General features: G+C 40.3%; 1 protein-coding gene across 2 annotated transcripts; it reads left to right on the top strand.

Annotated features, from left to right (window-relative positions):
- The first annotated feature begins 593 nt into the window (after positions 1-593).
- On the top strand, positions 594-18,453 carry FH (fumarate hydratase). Of its 2 annotated transcripts, none has more exons than XM_063326299.1 (10): positions 594-771; positions 6,790-6,924; positions 7,698-7,808; positions 10,404-10,580; positions 11,520-11,702; positions 12,655-12,820; positions 14,659-14,862; positions 16,024-16,151; positions 17,745-17,898; positions 18,268-18,453. In XM_063326299.1, the coding sequence occupies exons 1-10, from the start codon at positions 658-660 to the stop codon at positions 18,408-18,410; spliced, it is 1,515 nt and encodes a 504-aa protein (XP_063182369.1). In that variant the 5' UTR covers positions 594-657; the 3' UTR covers positions 18,411-18,453. The 2 variants fall into 2 exon arrangements, with proteins under 2 accessions (XP_063182369.1, XP_063182370.1); XM_063326300.1 differs by lacking the exon at positions 594-771 and adding an exon at positions 911-1,201 and having other exon boundaries at positions 18,268-18,451.
- The last annotated feature ends 119 nt before the right edge of the window (positions 18,454-18,572 follow it).

Raw genomic sequence — 18,572 nt, 5'->3', positions numbered from 1 at the left:
AGCCATTTCTAGCAGTATTTCTTGGAGGACTGAAGTGTCCTGCAATGGAATGGAGCATTTCTTAAATTTTTAACTTTTTTTTTTTTCTTTTGCTTTCTCAACTACTGAACGTTGGCTGTTTGAAAAAATGAATGTTGGAAAAACTGAAATGTTGGAATGTTGCTGGTGGCGGTTGGAATAATTTAATATGCCGTATATCACTCCTGTAGCGTTGGAAAAACACAGCCTCTCCCGGTGCTACCCTTGCCTGGGCAGGAAGGGGGACTATATCTTCATTTGGCTTTTTTTACAGAAAGAGCCCTGACTGTTGTTAAGAAGGGGGTAAATAGTGTTTCATACGTCTTTAAAAATATCACAATAAAGCAGAATAAGCTAATGCCTTCTTCCCATCCTCTGGAAATCGCCGTTGGCCCGGATGAAGCGGCTTTTCCTCAGGCCGGGCGGGGGCGGGCACTCGCGCAGGCGCCGCCCGCCCTCGGAGGCGGTTCTCCCGCCGCTGCCTGCCCCTGGCCGGGCCCCCGCAACCGATTGGAGCGGCGAAGCCTCCGCCATGATGGACGCCCCTACCGTCCTGACGCCCGTCCGGGGCGGTCCCGTTCTCCCTCCCCTCCCCTCCCGGCGGCCGCCCCCCGGCGGTGCTCCCCCGCCGCCCTCACCATGCACCGCTCACTCCGCGCCTGCCGCCGCCTGGGCAGCTCCGCCGGCCTCTTCGGCCGCCCGCCGCTCCCCTGCGCCGTCGCCCGCTGGGGCCCGCCGCTGCGCGCCGCCATGGTGAGCAACCTGGGCGGGGGGGACGGGGACGGCGGTGACCTCTAACTGCCACCGCCGCCCTGGCTCCTCCCACTGCGCCCCCCGTCGCGACCGGCCGGGGAGGGAGCGGGGGGCGGGCGCGCCGCTGCCTGAGGGAACCGCGGCCGCCGGTAGCGCCGGGGCTTCGGTCCGCTGTGTGCCGCCCTGGGGAGGGCGCAGGGAAGACGTTGCCGCCATCCCCGGCCCCGCTTGCGCCGCCGTTGCCCTCTTCTGTCCGCCGGGGAGACCGCGGGGCCTGCTCCCCGCCCGGCCCCCGCCGCGCAGGCCGCGGGGCCTGCTCCCCTCCCGGCAGCAGCCGGGTTTTCAGCCCCGGTTTGTCCGGCTGCGGCCCCGGGGGTGAGGTGTACGGCGGTCAGGGAGCGGTCTGAGCATGGCCGGGAGGGGAGGCGAGGTAAGGCGGCATCAGCCCCGTGCGCAGCGGAGGTGCGAGTGCAGGAGCTGCCGTGACAGACCTGCGGAGGCTGCCTCCACAGAAGCGTCAGGGCCTTTCTTGGAGCTGTTGAGGAAGTGACAGGAAGAACCCACGACAATTTATTGTCGTTTAGACAATTATTCTCTCACCTGAAGACCCCCTCTCCCCACCCGGGAAGGGGAATCGGGAAGAACAAGGAAACCTGAGGGTTGAAATGTGAACAGGTTGAATAGAATAAGACTAATTAACTAATGTTAATAATACTGAAGAATCAGTATTGATCCCAATAACAATATAAAATGTACCAGGATTACACTCAGCCAGTTATTCCAGTAGGAAGCTGTGCACTCCCAGCAGTGGACAGCAAATGTTGGATGCCGCTATGGTTTCGGGAGGAAGGGAAGGGCTCAGGGGTCCGGCACTGGGGCAAGGAGTTCTCAGGATGGCAGCCATCATAGAAGAGAGAAACTCCTCAGCAAACTTTCTCATTTATACAAAATTGATGTTCATGGCATGAAATAATCCTGTTGGCCAGCTTGGGTCAAGTGCCCAGGTCTTGCTCCTTGTCCCCGCACCTGGCAAGGCTCGAAAACACTGAGACCTTAAAGCCCACATACCATAGCTGGCTATAAAGTAAATATTTTTACAGATTCAGACCCTAAAGTCTTCTAAAAATACAGTTTTCCCTAGCATTAGAAGTCACCTTACTGAGAAGTAAAATTACTGAAAGAGAAATGAATCCTGCGTTGCTCAAACCAGGACAGGTACACATAAGTAAAAGCGGTACCCTCACAGAAATGGGGCTATATGGAAAACCTCTGGGGCTGCTTGAAAACGGGGGAGCTTTCAGCTGAGAACTGCCTGTGACTTCTAGCGGGCATCCCCAGCGATTGCTCAGGTGTAGTCCGTTGACTGCCGGGCTGAAGCGTGAGCGGGGCTTGTTTGTTGCATGCAGCTCAATGTAGAAATGAAAATGCTGTTTGAATAAGGAACTCTGAATCTCGGTATTATCAGCTAGGGCCTTGCATGGAAATCTTAGACTTGGGTGCACCTCTGCAAGTTCACTCCTTAAAACAAGCAGGTAATTTGAGCGCGTTGGAAGAATTCCAGCAGAAAGTGGGACGTTTAGGGTTTGGTTAAATAATAAATTAACTTTGTTACTTAGTTTACTAAAATAGCTCATAAGTTTAACTAGAACATTAGTTCCCAGTCTGTGATATTTATTATGGTATAGAAAATATAATTGATAAACAAGCTTCCAAATGAGTGAATAAACTGCATGGTGAACGGAGCGTACCTGTGTAAGAAAACCTGTTTCAGAGCGGACTATGTAACTCATAAACCATTGGCCTGCCAGACGGTTCCCTATTTTATATTGCTGTTTGCCATCATCCAAGAAAAACATTACAGCTCATGGGCTTCATTTACTTGCTGAAGACGCAGTATTTATGAAAGGCTGCAGTCTTACGTGAAATATATATATGTTTTGTTTGCTGGTCAGAAATATGACCTGTCCTTTAACTGGACATTATTAATCGCTGGGGTTTAAATAACAGCAGAAGTTATAGCAAAATGTCCCTCAGCGCATTTGGGATTTCAAGGAGCCCTCGAATTCTTACAGGAAAACTTCGTATGTTTTTATTTCCAACAGGACCGCTAAAAATGTACCAACAAGTATTTAAATTAAAAAAACCCCACACCACTACTTTTTGATGTTTGCAGAGATTTTTCAGCAGTGAGAGTTGTGTTTTCGAACACCTCGTGTAGACACAACCAAATATGCATGTTCTACAGTATGACTATTGTGTTGCCTTAATTTCGAGATAAATTGCACAAGATGTTCTAAATGGAATTGTGTTCATAATGTTCTTTCCTTCTTCGGCTGAACGTTGTAAAATATTAGGGTTTGGTTTCTAAAGAGGAAATTTCAGACTCATTTGATATTATAAAGGAGAGATGACCCTTAAAAATGGAAACATTCATCTGCTAAAGGAGAGTAGTTGATCACAAATTTAATTTTCTGCTGGCCTTTAAAGATCGGTTTTAACATGCTAAAAGTGATGATCCTTTGAATTGAAATACTTATATCCAAAAAGTTGCTGCGTACTTAAATCAGCATGTAATTTTCCATGGGAAACGTGATTGCAGCAGTTCTGCCATTTGAATATCTCCAGCGCGTTATGGTGCAATCGGTTCTCGCTGATTAGTTCCCTGCAACAAGGCAAAGGTACAGTTATGTTTGCCTGATTGTGTCAGCTTTGGACCATGGGTTCTTAAGATTCGGGGGGGGACAGAGCACACCTTGTCAGGCCTCTTTAAAAATAAAATAAAATAAATACTGGTTTTGTAAAGGTGAGGAGTAATAGTTCTGAGCTGAGACTCGCTGTAGCTGTGATAGACGCTAAGTGAGCACAAGCCAGGGAGTTTTCCTTGGCTTGTGGCAGTTGCTAGGTCTCCTTTTGGCTTCTCCTGTGGCCCACTGGTGTGGGAGTAGAGGGTTGACAGGAGTGAGCTAATGTTGTACGGTTTTACAGCAGGCTCCATAGGGCAGAGAGCGACTGCAGAAACTGCTTAAGATATGGGAACTGGGGCATAAAGCCACTCAAGAGGGTGAATTCCATCTGAGGACTGGGAGAAGCATGGTTTTTTACACTGAAATTCAGACAGTGCATTCAGCAGGCTGCTACGTTAGTCTGAAGGTAGTGATGAAGTTAGTTTCGTTACTTCAATATGTATGAAAAAAAATCACACTGCTTTTTTTCCTAATGTTACTTGTTACTCTGTTAATCGGCAAATGACATTCTGCTTAAAGCAGTTTACCCTCTTAATTTCACTGGAGTTTGTGAATGTGTGTAATGTGGAATTGGCTAGGAGAGTAATTTTTTTTTTAATAAGAGGATTTATTTGTTAAATGACACTTGTACGAGGAGGTACTGATCCTATTTATCTTTGTTTCATCATTGTTGACATTGGAATTATGTAAGTTTGAGGAATCAGTTGTGCAACCGATAGCTTTTTTTGTCTAAAAGGTTACAGGTAGTTTAACTTTTTTATATGGTTTGAGCGTGCATACTTTTGGTGATTGAACCACTGACAGTATCAAGAGCTGGATTTGGAACTGAACTGGTTCTGCTTGTCTAGCTCTAGGAAAAGCTTGACGTTGTCTGCTTACGCAAGGTGTACAGATAGCAAAAGCAGGGATTTCAGAGACCGCACATCAATGATATCTACTGTTGGAATATTAGTATGTGCACACGTACAGTAACACCCCCAACCGTCCCCATTGAACGTTGTTGGTAGCAAGATACTAAATAAGTGCTGACTATGGTCTGTTTCTTGTTAGCATGTAAACGAATGCTAAGTGATTAAAATAGGATAAAGGGGATTAAAGGACATAGGAACAGCATACTTGTCCACTCTAAGCTTTATATCCTTCTGGGGTCAGTGTCTGGGAGAGCATCAGCCAAAAGACAAGGTGTGGGGAGCAGGACAGCTAGAGCTAACCCTTGCTGTTTGTGGGCTGGGCTGCAGTTCCTTTTTGGTCACATGCACGACCTACTCTGCAAAAGTGCTCTAAGTGATCAGGGCTGGTGTCTCTGGTACACAGCTGCTGAAGTACCTGATGGCAGAGCATCTTCACCTGGCTGGGAATGCCGCTTAGGACAGTGAAAAGGCTGGAGCATCCCCACAACGCCAGTGCCGCCTGCGGCTTGCCATCCATGGTGATGCAGACCTGGACAGGCTGCTGTAGAAAGTCAGTGTTGCTGGAGAGGGTGTTCTACCCAGAGGTGCTCCTGTCCATGAAGACCGAGACCCACCAAGTAAGGAGCAAGTAAAAGGGACCAAGAAAAGAGAGGAACAGTCTGACTTCAGAAGTGGACACCTAGGGGAGAGTAAGAACTGTGCAAACATACATGATGCTTCCCTCTTATTCTGACCCAGACTCTTCATTCTCACATCAGAGGATTTCCTCAGTCTGTAGTTTGTATAATAACCCAGTTCAGATCTTTCTTCCAAGTCCTTATCTCGCTTTGCCTGATCTCTTGTGAACTTCTTGCATCTGTAGCATCAGCTGTCAAGGAGTTTCGTCAGTCTGCTACTTGGGTGAAGCGCTGCTACCTTTTCCTTTCTTTGAACCTGACTCCTGCTAGTCTCATGTTAAGGCTTGTGGTTTTTGTATTGGAAGAGACAGTCAGCAGCTAATGCCAATTGCCATTCTACTGATGCTTTTATTGACCTCAGTTTTCCTTCAGGTTGTCTCTTTTCTGAATGAAAAGGTCAGTTGTCTTTAAGAAAACTGTTCCCTACCTTTCATTAGCCTTATTGCCTTTCTTTGAACTGTTTCCAGTAATACACTTCTTGGGATGACAGATCCAAATCTGAAAAAAGACTTCAGAGTCTAGATGAACCATGGTGGCACTGCGATGTTTCTTCCCTTATCCTCTGCTTTTCTTAATAGTTTCTAACATTGGCTTTTCTTGTTTCACTGCGCTGCAACACTGACTTGATGCTCTGATAGAGCTATCCCAAGGACTCACCCCTCACAGTTAAGTCAAAGCCCGGCACTATATACAGCCTATGTATGGAGCTGGGATTGTTTTACTCCATCTATGATTAAGAATTCAAAAAGACTTCTTCCCCTTCCTGATGACTGTTCAAGAAGGTAATCTCCTCGTCTGGGGAAGGATGAACACCTTTCTCACAGAAAATTGGGACTTCGCTGACCAAGGCACGGGGAGAAGCAGAGTAAACTGCTCTTGCTTCCTGTCCAGTCCCATAGTCTTTGTAGAGCTGCATGAGGATGTGATTGCATCATCACAAATGAATGGACCGTTTCACAAAAAGTGAAAAATTACTTTTTAGTTGGTGTATGTCAGCTAAAATTAATTTACCTCTGACTGTGTTAGATAATAATGCATGCTAGGTATACATGACAAAGAAATACTGCCTTACAGAAATATTGCACAAAATATACCTAGATGCAGTTTCTTAGTGTTGCACAGTTGGGCAACTGTGTTCCTGGTTTATTAGGCTCAAGAAGATAATTAATTGTCAGTAACTTGGTACTGGATTAATCAGTTGCTGCCTTCCAGTATTTTTCTTCTGTCCCGTGTGCAGGTGGATTTCAAACAGGGATTGTGTTACATGTCTGTTGCCTGGGCGGATGCCACCTGAATTCTTAGCATGCTAGTTCTTCCGTTTGGTTTTAACAAAACACCAGTCCTGTAAATTGTAAGATAAGTTACTAATTGTTCAAAAAGAAGAAACCGAGTCTTTTGTCAGGATGATGTGTTTTGTTCAGTGGGTAGCTGAGGTCTTAAGTCTGCCCGTCACCAGTGGGTCTGCTAATCTACACAATGTTAGTAGTTGTGACTTTTAGTGGGGCAGGTGCTCAAACTGGAAAAATGTCTTACCTTTGAAGATTTAATTAGACAAGTACTTATGACTAGCTGTGTGTCTTTGTATTGTTTTTTTCTCCTTGCACAGTTTTTCTTAGTTGTATCTGCTTTCAGAAAGTTTGTGCTGTTTACCAGTGTTTGAAATATGTTTTTTTTCCTTTTCCATAGTCCACTCAAGAGGCTTTTAGGATAGAATATGATACTTTTGGTGAACTGAAGGTCCCAAGTGACAAATACTATGGTGCCCAGACTGTAAGATCTACAATGAACTTCAAGATTGGAGGTGTTTCAGAAAGAATGCCAGTAAGTAAATTAAAGCTGTGTTAATTTATTCTCTTTAAGTATATTTTGTATGTGACAGTAAATACCTTATTCTCAGACTTTTGCTAGAAATATGAGCAACTTTGAATTTTAATTAAAGTTAGAAATTCCACTACAAGATACTGTTCTGTGCTAGAAATATTTGTTTCATTTAAATAAATTGAATGTTGCTTTTGAATAATTATTTTACTGCATTGCTTATTTTTTTTAATAATAGTATGAACAGAAAACTATCTTTCGTTTTTCTAAAGACAACAGACTGAATGGAATAGTTTGTTTGCTGTAGCATTATGTAGTTTGTTATTGAAGATGTTTAGCATAGCATGAGTTGATATGAAGTTACTTCTTCACATGTAGCTGTGCATACAGCATTAGTCTGCACGTGTTTTGTCATGCACTGGCTTTCCATGTACTGAGACATGTGTCAATTTGCTCTCAAAAATGCTGTTTTAGAAATAGAACCAGTTCTCCTTTTCTGTTCATTTTAATGCATGTAATCTGTTCCAATACACAAAGCATACCTGGACTTAGAAAGAAAGGATGAGCTGTGTTCTGCTTTGTGGACTGCTTGGATAAATGTCACTGTTACTGGGAACTCATGTGATGTGACCTGTTTGCTCTTTGGTTTGGTTGATGGACTACTCCTGGATTTAAGTTCAGAAGAGTTTGGTTTAGAACTAGACCTGCGCTATAGATTCCTAAAATGTCCTTTGGGGGGAAAAAATTATATATTTAAACTTACTCTTGTGTCTCAGGTTCAAGTTATAAGGGCTTTTGGCATATTGAAGAGAGCAGCTGCTGAAGTAAATCAAGATTATGGTCTCGACCCAAAGATTGCTAATGCTATCGTAAAAGCAGCAAATGAGGTAGGAACAAACTGTTCAAAGTACTGGAACTGTCACTACATTTTTGTTAAGCTTTTCAGAGGAAGTTTGGAGGCTGAGGGAAGACCTCTTGCATTTCCCAAATTGTTACAGGAAGGCATTTATTGTTAGTAAATTTTGTTTTTTCAGGTTGAAAAATCATTTATTTAATATAATGTTTTGCTATTTTACTTCTTACATTTATAGAAATTATAGAATGTTCAAATACATTTTGATTCTTAAGTTACAAAAACAATATAATTTTTTCTCTCTATTAAGACTACTCATTACTTGAATAGTGTTGACTCCTACCAGATGGCACAGTATAAAAAAACTTAGAAGGGGAATGGAATCTCGGTTCATTCCGCTAATGTGAAATCTGACATGCCAAATAAAGCTTTTTCATTTTGCAAGTCTCCAGTCTCTTAAGCAATTGCATCTTGGTAATGTGATGACCATCTGCAATCTGAAGTTTCTCTGTTACTTGTCTGTTTCCTCTTCAGACTTAAGCTTACTAGTATATCTGTGCTTTTTAAGTATCACTTTTATAGCTAAAGAGGACATGATGTGACACAGAAAGGCATCTCCTCTTTCTCAGGATAAATGCCACCCAAGTGCACAGAGTTGTGAATGACCACTATTTGAGGTATGGTAGTACCAGGTGTGTTGCTTTGTGTAAATCAACAGATACATTTATCTAGAAGCCTTGTTTTACAGAGCTTTCTTGTTCTGAGCAGCTTCAAAGTATTTCAGTATTAGCAGAAGGCCTTATCCTCTTTATACCAGCTGCAGCACCCTAAGTCCCGAGACCCAAGAGCTCTGGAGAACTCCACTATATGTCCAGTTTCTTCTTGTGGTTTCCAGGGTTCTCCTAGTTAATAGTGGATCAGAAGATTTGATGGCTAAGTGCTGCTTAGTTTAGGTTCATGCGTTCTGAAAGTTGTTTGAGGCACTTTTGGTTTGTTTGAAAAAAACCCCTGCAGTGCTATCCTTCCCTTTACCTCCAAAATAATTTTCTAATAAAACTGTGAGGTACAGCAAGGAATCAAGTTACTCTTGGAGGTGGGAACTTTTCCCCTGTATAACATGGGAAATATGTAAGATCCTTTCCTGAAGAGCATGATTCCAGAAGGACTGATGTGTCCTGTTAATCTGGAGATAGTTATGTACCTTCAGAGTTGTGACAAACGATCCTTTGCTTTGCATTCTTGACTGTTCTGAGTCTAATAGGCATGGGGGTAATACTTCTGAGCACAGATTTTGATACTATCACAAACACACACATAGAAAAATCACTAAATGCATATAAGGTTCAGTAGGCTCCAGAAAATCTAGATCAAACAGGAGAGTATTTGTACCTGTTGTTCTGTTTTGACTTGAGATGGTAGTTGTCATAGCCTGCTCTCGGAAGATGTAAGTTGGTATATCTGTTTTTGGCTGATAAGGACCTTGTTCCCATAGGTAATCATCAAGTCAATAAATGTGACTTTTAAGTCCGTGTGATTCTCTTGTTTATATGTGTAACATATTCACTCACAGTTGAGGTACAGTAAAGACACCAGTAAAGACACCTTTTTAGGCACCTCTCAATTTAAAGCTGTGTAGGTCCAGTGCAGTATTAGGGAAAGCACACCTTAGAGGAAGAAGGTGTTTGCTACCAGCAACCATCTGGCGGCTCATTTTGTTGATGTAAAAGCTAATATCTACAGGTGTAGGAGATCTGGAACTTCCCTGTATGAAATTTATTTCTGGAGAAATTTCAGAGTCCAATTACACATATATCATGTACTGCATTTGCATGACAGCTGGCCTTTGGCAAAAACACCTCCTCTGGGGGACCATTTCCCATAAGGAATGGACTTCTGAATGCCTCTGATTCAAATTTTGTATAGTTCTGATCAATGTTCATGATGAAACTGTGCAGCTGTTGAGCTTGATTTCCTAGGAGAAAGCAGTGCACCCATGCTGATGAGGAGTTTGTAAACAGATAAGTGCTGACCGAAAACTTACGTTTCTGATACCCAAAGGATGATCATGATCCAAGAAGACACACAACACTGAATCAGTACCCTGAAGCACCTTAGGTTCTGTGATTGAGAAACTACTTACAATACTTTATTTCCCTGGGAGATCTTACGAAGCTGAGTGAATAACCGTGGCAGGAAGAACAAGCGTGTTCTCTAGTCCTGCCCAGGAAGATTAGAATCCAAATTGCTTTAAAATTTGGGGGCAGGGGAGATGTTTTTGGACTGATAGAATCATCTGCATTGTTTGGGAAACAGAAGATGTAACCTAAAAGACCTTTTAAAAATCTTTTCTTTCTATGACTGTAGAACATGAAATCAAATTATGTATTTCTCTGTGTTTAGAATTCAGCATCTTCAAAAAGCATAGAAAAAGTTTTCTGCACTTTTAATATCTGGTATTCTGTAAAACTCTCTTAATTTTTCTGGTATAAAGTCACAACTGTTATATGTAGTTTTACAAATATAATGGAGAACATTATTTGAATTAAAGCTATAAAATTCTCAGGTTTATGCTTTTTAATTTTTTTTTTGTTCCAGTAGAACAACTTTTCTCTCTCTATTTCCATTATAGGTAGCTGAAGGAAAATTAAATGATCACTTTCCATTGGTGGTGTGGCAAACTGGGTCTGGAACTCAAACCAATATGAACGTCAATGAAGTCATCAGCAATAGAGCCATTGAGATAATGGGGGGCAAACTGGGGAGCAAAAAACCAGTACATCCAAATGATCATGTTAACAAAAGCCAGGTTGTTATACTTGTATTATACTTCTTTTAATGTCAAAAGTATTTTTTTTAATTATGAATTCTCTTACAGCCACTGTTTTGATTAAAAAAAAAAAAAAAAAGGAATTTTGTGTACAGCTGTGGCAACAATTTTCCAGGTTTTTCCATTCAAATTAACTTTAAAATGTTGGTCAATGACAGTATGAGCTTTTTAGATTAAAATTTTTGAACTCATTCATGACAGATGAATTCACATGTAATGTAGTGGGCAGAGGTGGCCTGGTGACAACCACTGCTACCAAGACAGTCTTAAAGAAGTTAAATATAGATCCGGTTTCTAAAGGTTGGATACTTACAACTGTTATCTCCGTAATGCATCACATAAAGCATGTAGAAAGGATAATAAAATGGGTAAAGTCCCATCATGGGTAACTTTTCCCCAAGGATCATGGTAGACCTTTTTATTATACTTCACTCTTAATGTTTCCTTCAGATTAACTGAAGTTTAAGCTACTGACTTGGTTGTATCCCTTCCTGTTCTTTTATGCTTACTCAATATTCTGGGAACTATGGATTTAACGTTTTCAAAGCAACACACAGTTTTGTTTAAAAGTCACCTACAATTCCTTTAAAAGCATCCATCCATTCGTTTCCCTATCTCATAACTACTATAATAATTCTTTCCCTTTTTTTTGTCCCAGTGTTGTTGTGAACAATCTACTCAAGTTAACTTTCTGTGGGTATAGTTATAAAAAGTTGATTTTATCAATAAGGTACTGGACTGGAATTTGGAAGATTTGATTATTCCTGCAGATTGACTCGTGGAACATTCCGAAGTTGCTTACTCATAGTTTAGTTTCTTCTTGTTTATAAAATAAAGAGAATAAAGCTATACATGTACATCTTACAGCAACAAGGGTGAGAAAAACTTGTAAATAAATTTCTTGAACTTCCTTCCCAGAGTTCAAATGACACTTTCCCAACGGCGATGCATATTGCTGCTGCCCAGGAGGTTAACGAGGTGTTGTTACCTGGACTAAAGAAGCTACAGAATGCACTTGAAGCGAAATCCAAAGAGTTTTCCCAAATCATAAAAATAGGGCGCACTCATACACAAGATGCTGTTCCACTTACGCTTGGACAGGTAAAAAAAAATTAATGCATTTGTTTGGAAAATTCTTGTAAATATATTGGAGGAAACTGAGGCAAACTTGAGGACGCCTAAATTAAGTTGGTAGTTTAAGAGAAATAATAGGAAACTGGCTGAATCTCAGTCACAATATTTTCATCTTTTTTGGAGATTACTGGATCTGGTACTCTAATAACTGCATCATAAATTTTCTTAATTTTTTTCCATGTGTGTTTTACTTCTAACAGTATGAAGATAAAAATAATTTTTAAAAGGTGTTCCCTTACTAAATAACAGGTGATATTTCTGTTACACTGACACTGGAAGGAAGAAGGTAGTTAGTCTGTAATGGGTAAACTCATGTATATGCGTTTTTGCCAGCACGGAAAACTACTAAGTATTTTGAACAAAAGTCTATTCTATATGATCACATATATGTATATATATGAGATAGCAAGTCTTTGTTACCATATTGTCAAGAATGGCTTATATTACATTAATTTAGTAATGAATTAACTTAAACTGAATTGATAAAAATCCATGTAATGTTTATGGATTTTTTCCCAGAATGCACAGGTGGGGCTTTTACTAACTAAAATTAAGTAGACAAAGACCAAGATCAATTTCTCTAATTGTACCTTGAGAACATTAGTTTAATCTGAGAGGTGATTTACCTTGGATTTAGATCCTAAGTACACAACCGAGATAAAAGGCAAGAAAAAGATGTATTGTGTATCCGTTTTTATATATTTAGGTTGGTTTTATGTGTAATTGTTTGTAGTGTGGGAGCATATGTAAACTTCTCCTCAATGAGAACATGTGAAGATTTAGCATCTGGGTAAAGTTCAGTGCCTTGGGTTTTTAAAGAAATTAATTGGTCCAATCATGTTAAAAATCTAAATAATTGTAAATGCTTATTCTTGGTTACTGTCTTTATTCCTTTATTTTGTCCTCCTTTCTTTCAAAGGAATTTAGTGGCTATGTGCAACAAATTAAATATGGCGTGGCTAGGATTGAGTCCACCATGCCAAGAGTGTATCAGCTGGCAGCTGGCGGGACTGCAGTTGGTACAGGATTAAACACAAGAATTGGCTTTGCTGAGAAAGTTGCTGCTAAAGTGGCCGAATTGACGGGTGAGGAATGCTATTTTGGAGTTACCAGTAAAGCAGTATATGTAACGTACAGTCAAATTCAAACTAAATCTTTCAGTTTCCATGCTTCTCATAAGCTCAACTTGTATTTCTATTTTTACATGAAACTTTCTGTTAATGCTATATGTTATATTCTTATACTTAGGATTTTTCATGCAATGGATTTTTATAATTATACTCAGTAAATGGAAAGTGACTGAAATTACCATGTTTTTCTGAGCAAGGCTTTATGGAAAGGGATACAGTTTCAGGCTTCTATTCTTAGCCCAGCTATACTGCTTGTGTCTTGATCCTTGCTCCTCTGGCTCTCTTAATCTACAGTGACTTGGCACAAAAGAAGGGGAAGAAACCCTCCCGAAGCCACTACATTTTTTTCATGTGAAAGCATAAAATTTACCTAATTTTTTTGATGCTGTTGTTATGGATCTTAAAACTTAATTTACAGAGCCATCGAGTTTTTTGATCTGTAAACCAGATCTTCCATGTCACAGTATCAGTTTTTAAAATGTCCCCCAAATGAATGCGTACGTCTGTCACTTAAATTTGCTGTGACATCTGAAACTGCTCATCAATGGTATTTTTGTTTTAATGGATCTGTTATTCACTGTCTTGTAGAGGGTCAAGACTTTCTTGTACCCTGAGAGGGAAGAAGTAACTTGTCATAAGCAACAGCTGCTGAGAAATAGTACAGGCCAATAGCACCAAATGTTTTGGTGCTTGCAGAAGCAGTTGGTGGTGTTTGGTAGCTCTTCCATCTTAACGCTTGTTAGGTGTACTGTATGGGCGGGTTGCGCGAGCTTAAAACAAGCAGGGCAAACCATTGATGTGTTCTTACAGAGGAAGTTTATTGGCAAGGCCAATAGGGAAAGTTTGGAATGATCTGTGCAGCTGAGAAGGCAGCTGTGCAATTCAGAAGCCCATGCAAATTGGGTGGGATTTGGTGTTTGGCAGGAACTGCAGAACACTAGAAATTTCAGGGGTTGTCCTCCTCTTGTTTGAACTGGTAACGTAAGCTCAGACCAGTAGTTTTGTGATGCAGAAGCCCAGCCCGCAGTCAGTCCTTAGGGATGTCCATTACCACTAATAAAATTCTGCTGAGACTTTTCTTCCAGGGCAAAGCCCTGAAGAAATGTTTTTCATTATGGGACCTAGCCTTAAATCTCAGGCATTTAATTAACATAAACAGAGCCGTTGCTTCCATTGTTCGTGTTCTCTTTGTGCTCTTGCTGTTGGCAGCAGTTTCAGGCATCCTCCTAAGTTTGAATCAGCTTTCACATGTTCTGTCTGGTTTGTTGTTCCCTCCCAGTGCTGATACTTGGATGCATCTTTTTTTCTTTAAGTAGCTAATTCCATTGTCATTACTTTTTGTTTATCCTAATGCCTACACTGTGCTGCAAAAATTTCTATGTTCATAAATGGGAGCGAGCATCCTGGCAACTGACAATCTAAAGAATCTGACTTGATTTAATGGAAGAAATACATGTTGGGCTAACTTGTAAGATTCTTGACATTCACAAAGTACTGTGGTGCAAAGCAATGCTTAGTAGGCAACAACAGTATGAAAGCTTGAAATTTGTACCTTTGTTATGGGTAGATGGGAAAATTGCATATTCTCCTATGTTTCAGTGACTTATTGTGTCTTTTGTATTTAATTTAGTCTAAGAAACACGGTTGTGAGGAAAGGTCTAGAGAAGAGAGATGACCTTATAGTGTTATTAATTTTTTTTTAAAATTATTATTTATTAATCTAATTTTGTGTTTGATTGTCTTGTCTGCAAGGAAGTGCCTCACTGTTTTATTATTTCCTGCCCTCCCTGTAGGTTTGCCTTTTGTCACTGCTCCAAATAAGTTTGAAGCTCTTGCGGCTCATGATGCTCTAGTTGAACTCAGTGGAGCTATGAACACGGTGGCGTGTAGTCTGATGAAAATAGCTAATGATATTCGTTTCCTGGGTTCTGGACCACGCTCTGGACTAGGAGAACTCATCCTGCCTGAAAATGAACCAGGAAGCAGCATCATGCCAGGTACAGCGAAAAATTGCCTGTTTCTTTTGTTTTGGACCACTAACTGTTAACAGATATTTACCAAACAAATGTCAGTAAGTCCATTATTCAACACTTCTGTCAGGTTTTATCTTCTGCCGCATTTTACAAAAATTTGTGTTGACAAAAATACTTGCTTGAACAGCTGTTTGTTGGGAAGTATTTGGTGGAGAGTAGTATCTGTAAACATATAATATCATTTTATCAATACAAGCATACTTCTCAAAGCCTTCTTTTAGAATTGCAAGATCTCTACAATTTTTGTTTAAAGATGTTTCTGAAACAGGCTTTAAATGATCTAATCTATGAAGTGTAGCAATATCATGATGTAAATTGTCTTCTGTTCTTACTTCCTAGCATGATTAGTGTTATGTACTCACATATTCTCTTCTGCAATGATCCCAGTATATGAGAGGATAAGAAAGGAAGGAATAATGTTAGTAATCATTCCTTGCCTCTCTCCTGAAAAAAACATGCGTGTGTCAGTATTGTACATCCAAAACTAATCTAAGCGTATTCTTCTTGTATGATAAATTGTAAAAGAAACGGGTCATGAGCATATCTGCCTTTCAAAAAAAGCAGATAATGAATGTTCTTACTAGGATTATTTCTAGAAATGAAAGCAACCACAAAACTTTCTTGTTAGGAGGCCACTCTAATTTGTTTGGGTTTTTGTTTCTCCTGATAAAATAAACAGTGTGTATTAATTTTATTACAAATTAATTCTAACAAATTAGTAATACTTTTCTTAAATTGACTGAGATTTGGTAGTGATTTACCAGAAATGCTTACTTACACAAATAAAGACAGATTATAATCTCATGACTATTAAGAACTGTGGTAATTAACAGCTGCTTAGCTCGTGCACATGTTATCCAGGTCTCAAAGTCTTGGTAGATTGCTAAAGCAGCTATAGCTGCTTTAAAAATCTGAGCTGAATTACTGGAATAGTACAGTGAATTTAATATAATTTATGAAGATTATTTCTTTTCTGTGGTGCACAGATCTAGATGAGTGAGTCATGTTACCTCCTACAAAAACATCTTCTGTTGATTGTGATTTGGTAAATAAGGGAAGTACTTATTTTTTTTATTTTAATTTTTTTTTTCTTTGGTAACCTTGTTCTCTTCATTCCACAACCAGGAAAAGTGAACCCCACCCAGTGTGAAGCTGTAACCATGGTGGCAGCCCAAGTTATGGGAAACCACGTTGCTGTTACTGTAGGAGGTAGCAATGGACACTTTGAACTGAACGTATTTAAGCCCATGATGGTAAGTTCATAAAGATTTAAATATCTAGGACTTCTAAAGGCATTGTTTGTGCAATCAGATAACTCAGGAAAAAAAAAACCTCAGTGCGTATTCGGTCAATACAAGCTCCAGACAAGCTGATAAAAATGTGACAACAAATTTTATTCTCTTGTATGGTAAGTCCTTGTTATTTTGACAGGCAACTGGCAATGTTTTTTACATGAAACTATCTTATGCAGATAAGCTTTTATCTTAAAAATGTATGCTTATCATCAGTCTAAGGGAGCAGGGAGAGAGGAACACAGAGACAAAATTTTGTCCAAAGCCAAAGATAATTCGGTATTTTAGCTCAAAATGAGCATTTTTTTCTTTAGCAGCTATCAATTACTAATTTCTGTTACTGTTGAATACTGAAGTTCAATACTGTTGAATGCTTTTGGCAAGTCAGTTATGTAAAATTGTAAATGATTAGTTCTAGATTTCAGTATTTCCACTGAAAGGGTTATTAAACATTGGAATAGGCTGCCCAGGGAGGTGGTGGATTCACCATCTCTGGAGGTGTTTAAAAAAAGGGTAGATGGGGCACTGAGGGACATGGTTTAGAAGTGGCTCTTGTCAGGGTAGGCTAAAGGTTGGACTCGATGATCTTAAAGGTCCCTTCCAACCTCAACAATTCTATGATTCTATTCTATGATTTAAAATAATGTCTGCCTTCCACAGTGGGATCAGGGTACACCAAGACACATGCTGTGTGCAAGATGTTGAAGGAATAGTATAGATGTTAGCGTAGGGATGATAGTTTTAAAAGAATGAAGGTGGTTTATGAAAAAGATCCTAATATTCAATAGAAATAAAAAGTAAGTTTTAGAGGTTTTATCATCTTGTTAGAAAAAAGAGGCACAAGGGAAGCAGCCTGTCATGTTATTTTTCTACACAGCCTATACTGATTGATACTGCTTTTTTATTATGCTAGTAAGAAATTATTAAAAAAAGAAGAAATCTTATAATAAAAATAGTATTTGTCTCTTCCTTACTGTGTCTGTTCAGGGTACTGGTTTTTTCCCCTCCATCCGAACAAACTTTTTCTAGTTATACAGCACCCGATTTTGACAAAATATGCTATGGAACAGCCAGCAGATGTACCTAGCAAAATATAATTTTTTATAGAAATGGACACCTCTCCAAAAAAAAGAGTGGCATGTTATAGGTTGTCAAAGTAGAGGACCAACGCCATACATTATCGTACTTCATATTTTTAGATGTCTTCTCTTGATTGGTACCTGAGGGGGGAAATGGCAATGAATCGCATGCCTTCGTGTAGTTTTTTACTCGGTTATTTGTGAACTCTTACAACAAAGTCTTCTTAATGCAAGAGTTCTGCTGCTATTGGATGCTCCTCACAAATTCCTTTAAATAGGAGTGGCGGAGCTTACCCTGCCAAAGGAGGAGGGTGCACTGCTCACGGTGCTCCCTTTCTACAAACAACAGCCCATTGAAAAAGTGGATATTGCAGGAGGGGGTGGCACTGGTTATAAACAAATGTGCCGGCCTGTGCAGCCGTTAATATCTGAATGTAATAGTTGGTATTTCTTTCTTTTTTTTTTTTTTTGTTAGATTAAAAACGTTTTAAACTCTGCAAGACTCCTTGGGGATGTTTGTGTTTCTTTCACTGACAACTGCGTGGTCGGAATCCAAGCCAACACCGACAGGATCAACAAGCTGATGAGCGAATCCCTGATGTTGGTAACAGCACTTAACCCCCATATAGGTGAGTTTAAGACTCTCAAGAGCTTCTCAAAACTTTACACTGAAATATTTGGCGTTAAAACATCATTTTGCACAAGTTGTTTGTACTGTCACAATGTTTAGGAGACCAAGTCATGGCTCTGGCCAAAAAATAATTTATTTTAATGTCGCCAACTTAGTATTAATGGAGAAAAAGATGCATCCTCCTTGCAGTTGGCCATACCTGTGTATTATAAAAATAGTACTAGATGACCTTTAAAGGTCCCTTCCAACCCAAGACATTCCATGATTCTAATTCCGATGAGAGCCAAAAAAAAAGGGAGACTGGGAGAAGCGATGACAGGTGAATCCCCGCCGTCGGTGCTAGCCTGTTCGTTCTGGTTGGTTGCAGGCTACGACAAAGCAGCCAAGATTGCCAAAACGGCGCACAAGGAGGGGACGACGCTCAAAGAAGCCGCCATCAAGCTGGGGTTCCTGACGTCAGACCAGTTTGATCAGTGGGTGAAGCCTAAGGACATGTTAGGTCCTCAGTAACTCCTCTGAAAAAAAAAAAAAAGTGTTCTTAACATAATAAATAAAATAAAACAAATATGATATGCTTCCGTTTCACGTCTCACGCCCGTACCGGAAGGGCGCCGGGGTCCCTTTAAAACGTTTCTGGGTGGCGCCTCGAGGCGGCCAATCAGAGCTCGCCGC

This window comes from Chroicocephalus ridibundus, chromosome 2 (assembly GCF_963924245.1).
Source record: "Chroicocephalus ridibundus chromosome 2, bChrRid1.1, whole genome shotgun sequence".
Lineage (NCBI taxonomy): Eukaryota > Metazoa > Chordata > Aves > Charadriiformes > Laridae > Chroicocephalus > Chroicocephalus ridibundus.
This window is presented reverse-complemented; position numbering and strand designations above follow the sequence as displayed.

Bases quoted from the DNA above. Each gene is read 5' to 3' on its own strand.
- FH (XM_063326299.1), top strand. From the start codon at position 658: ATGCACCGCTCACTCCGCGCCTGCCGCCGCCTGGGCAGCTCCGCCGGC. The intron at 7,809-10,403 runs GTAGGAACAAAC...TTTCCATTATAG, and splicing joins TCGTAAAAGCAGCAAATGAG to GTAGCTGAAGGAAAATTAAA. The intron at 17,899-18,267 runs GTGAGTTTAAGA...GGTTGGTTGCAG, and splicing joins AGCACTTAACCCCCATATAG to GCTACGACAAAGCAGCCAAG.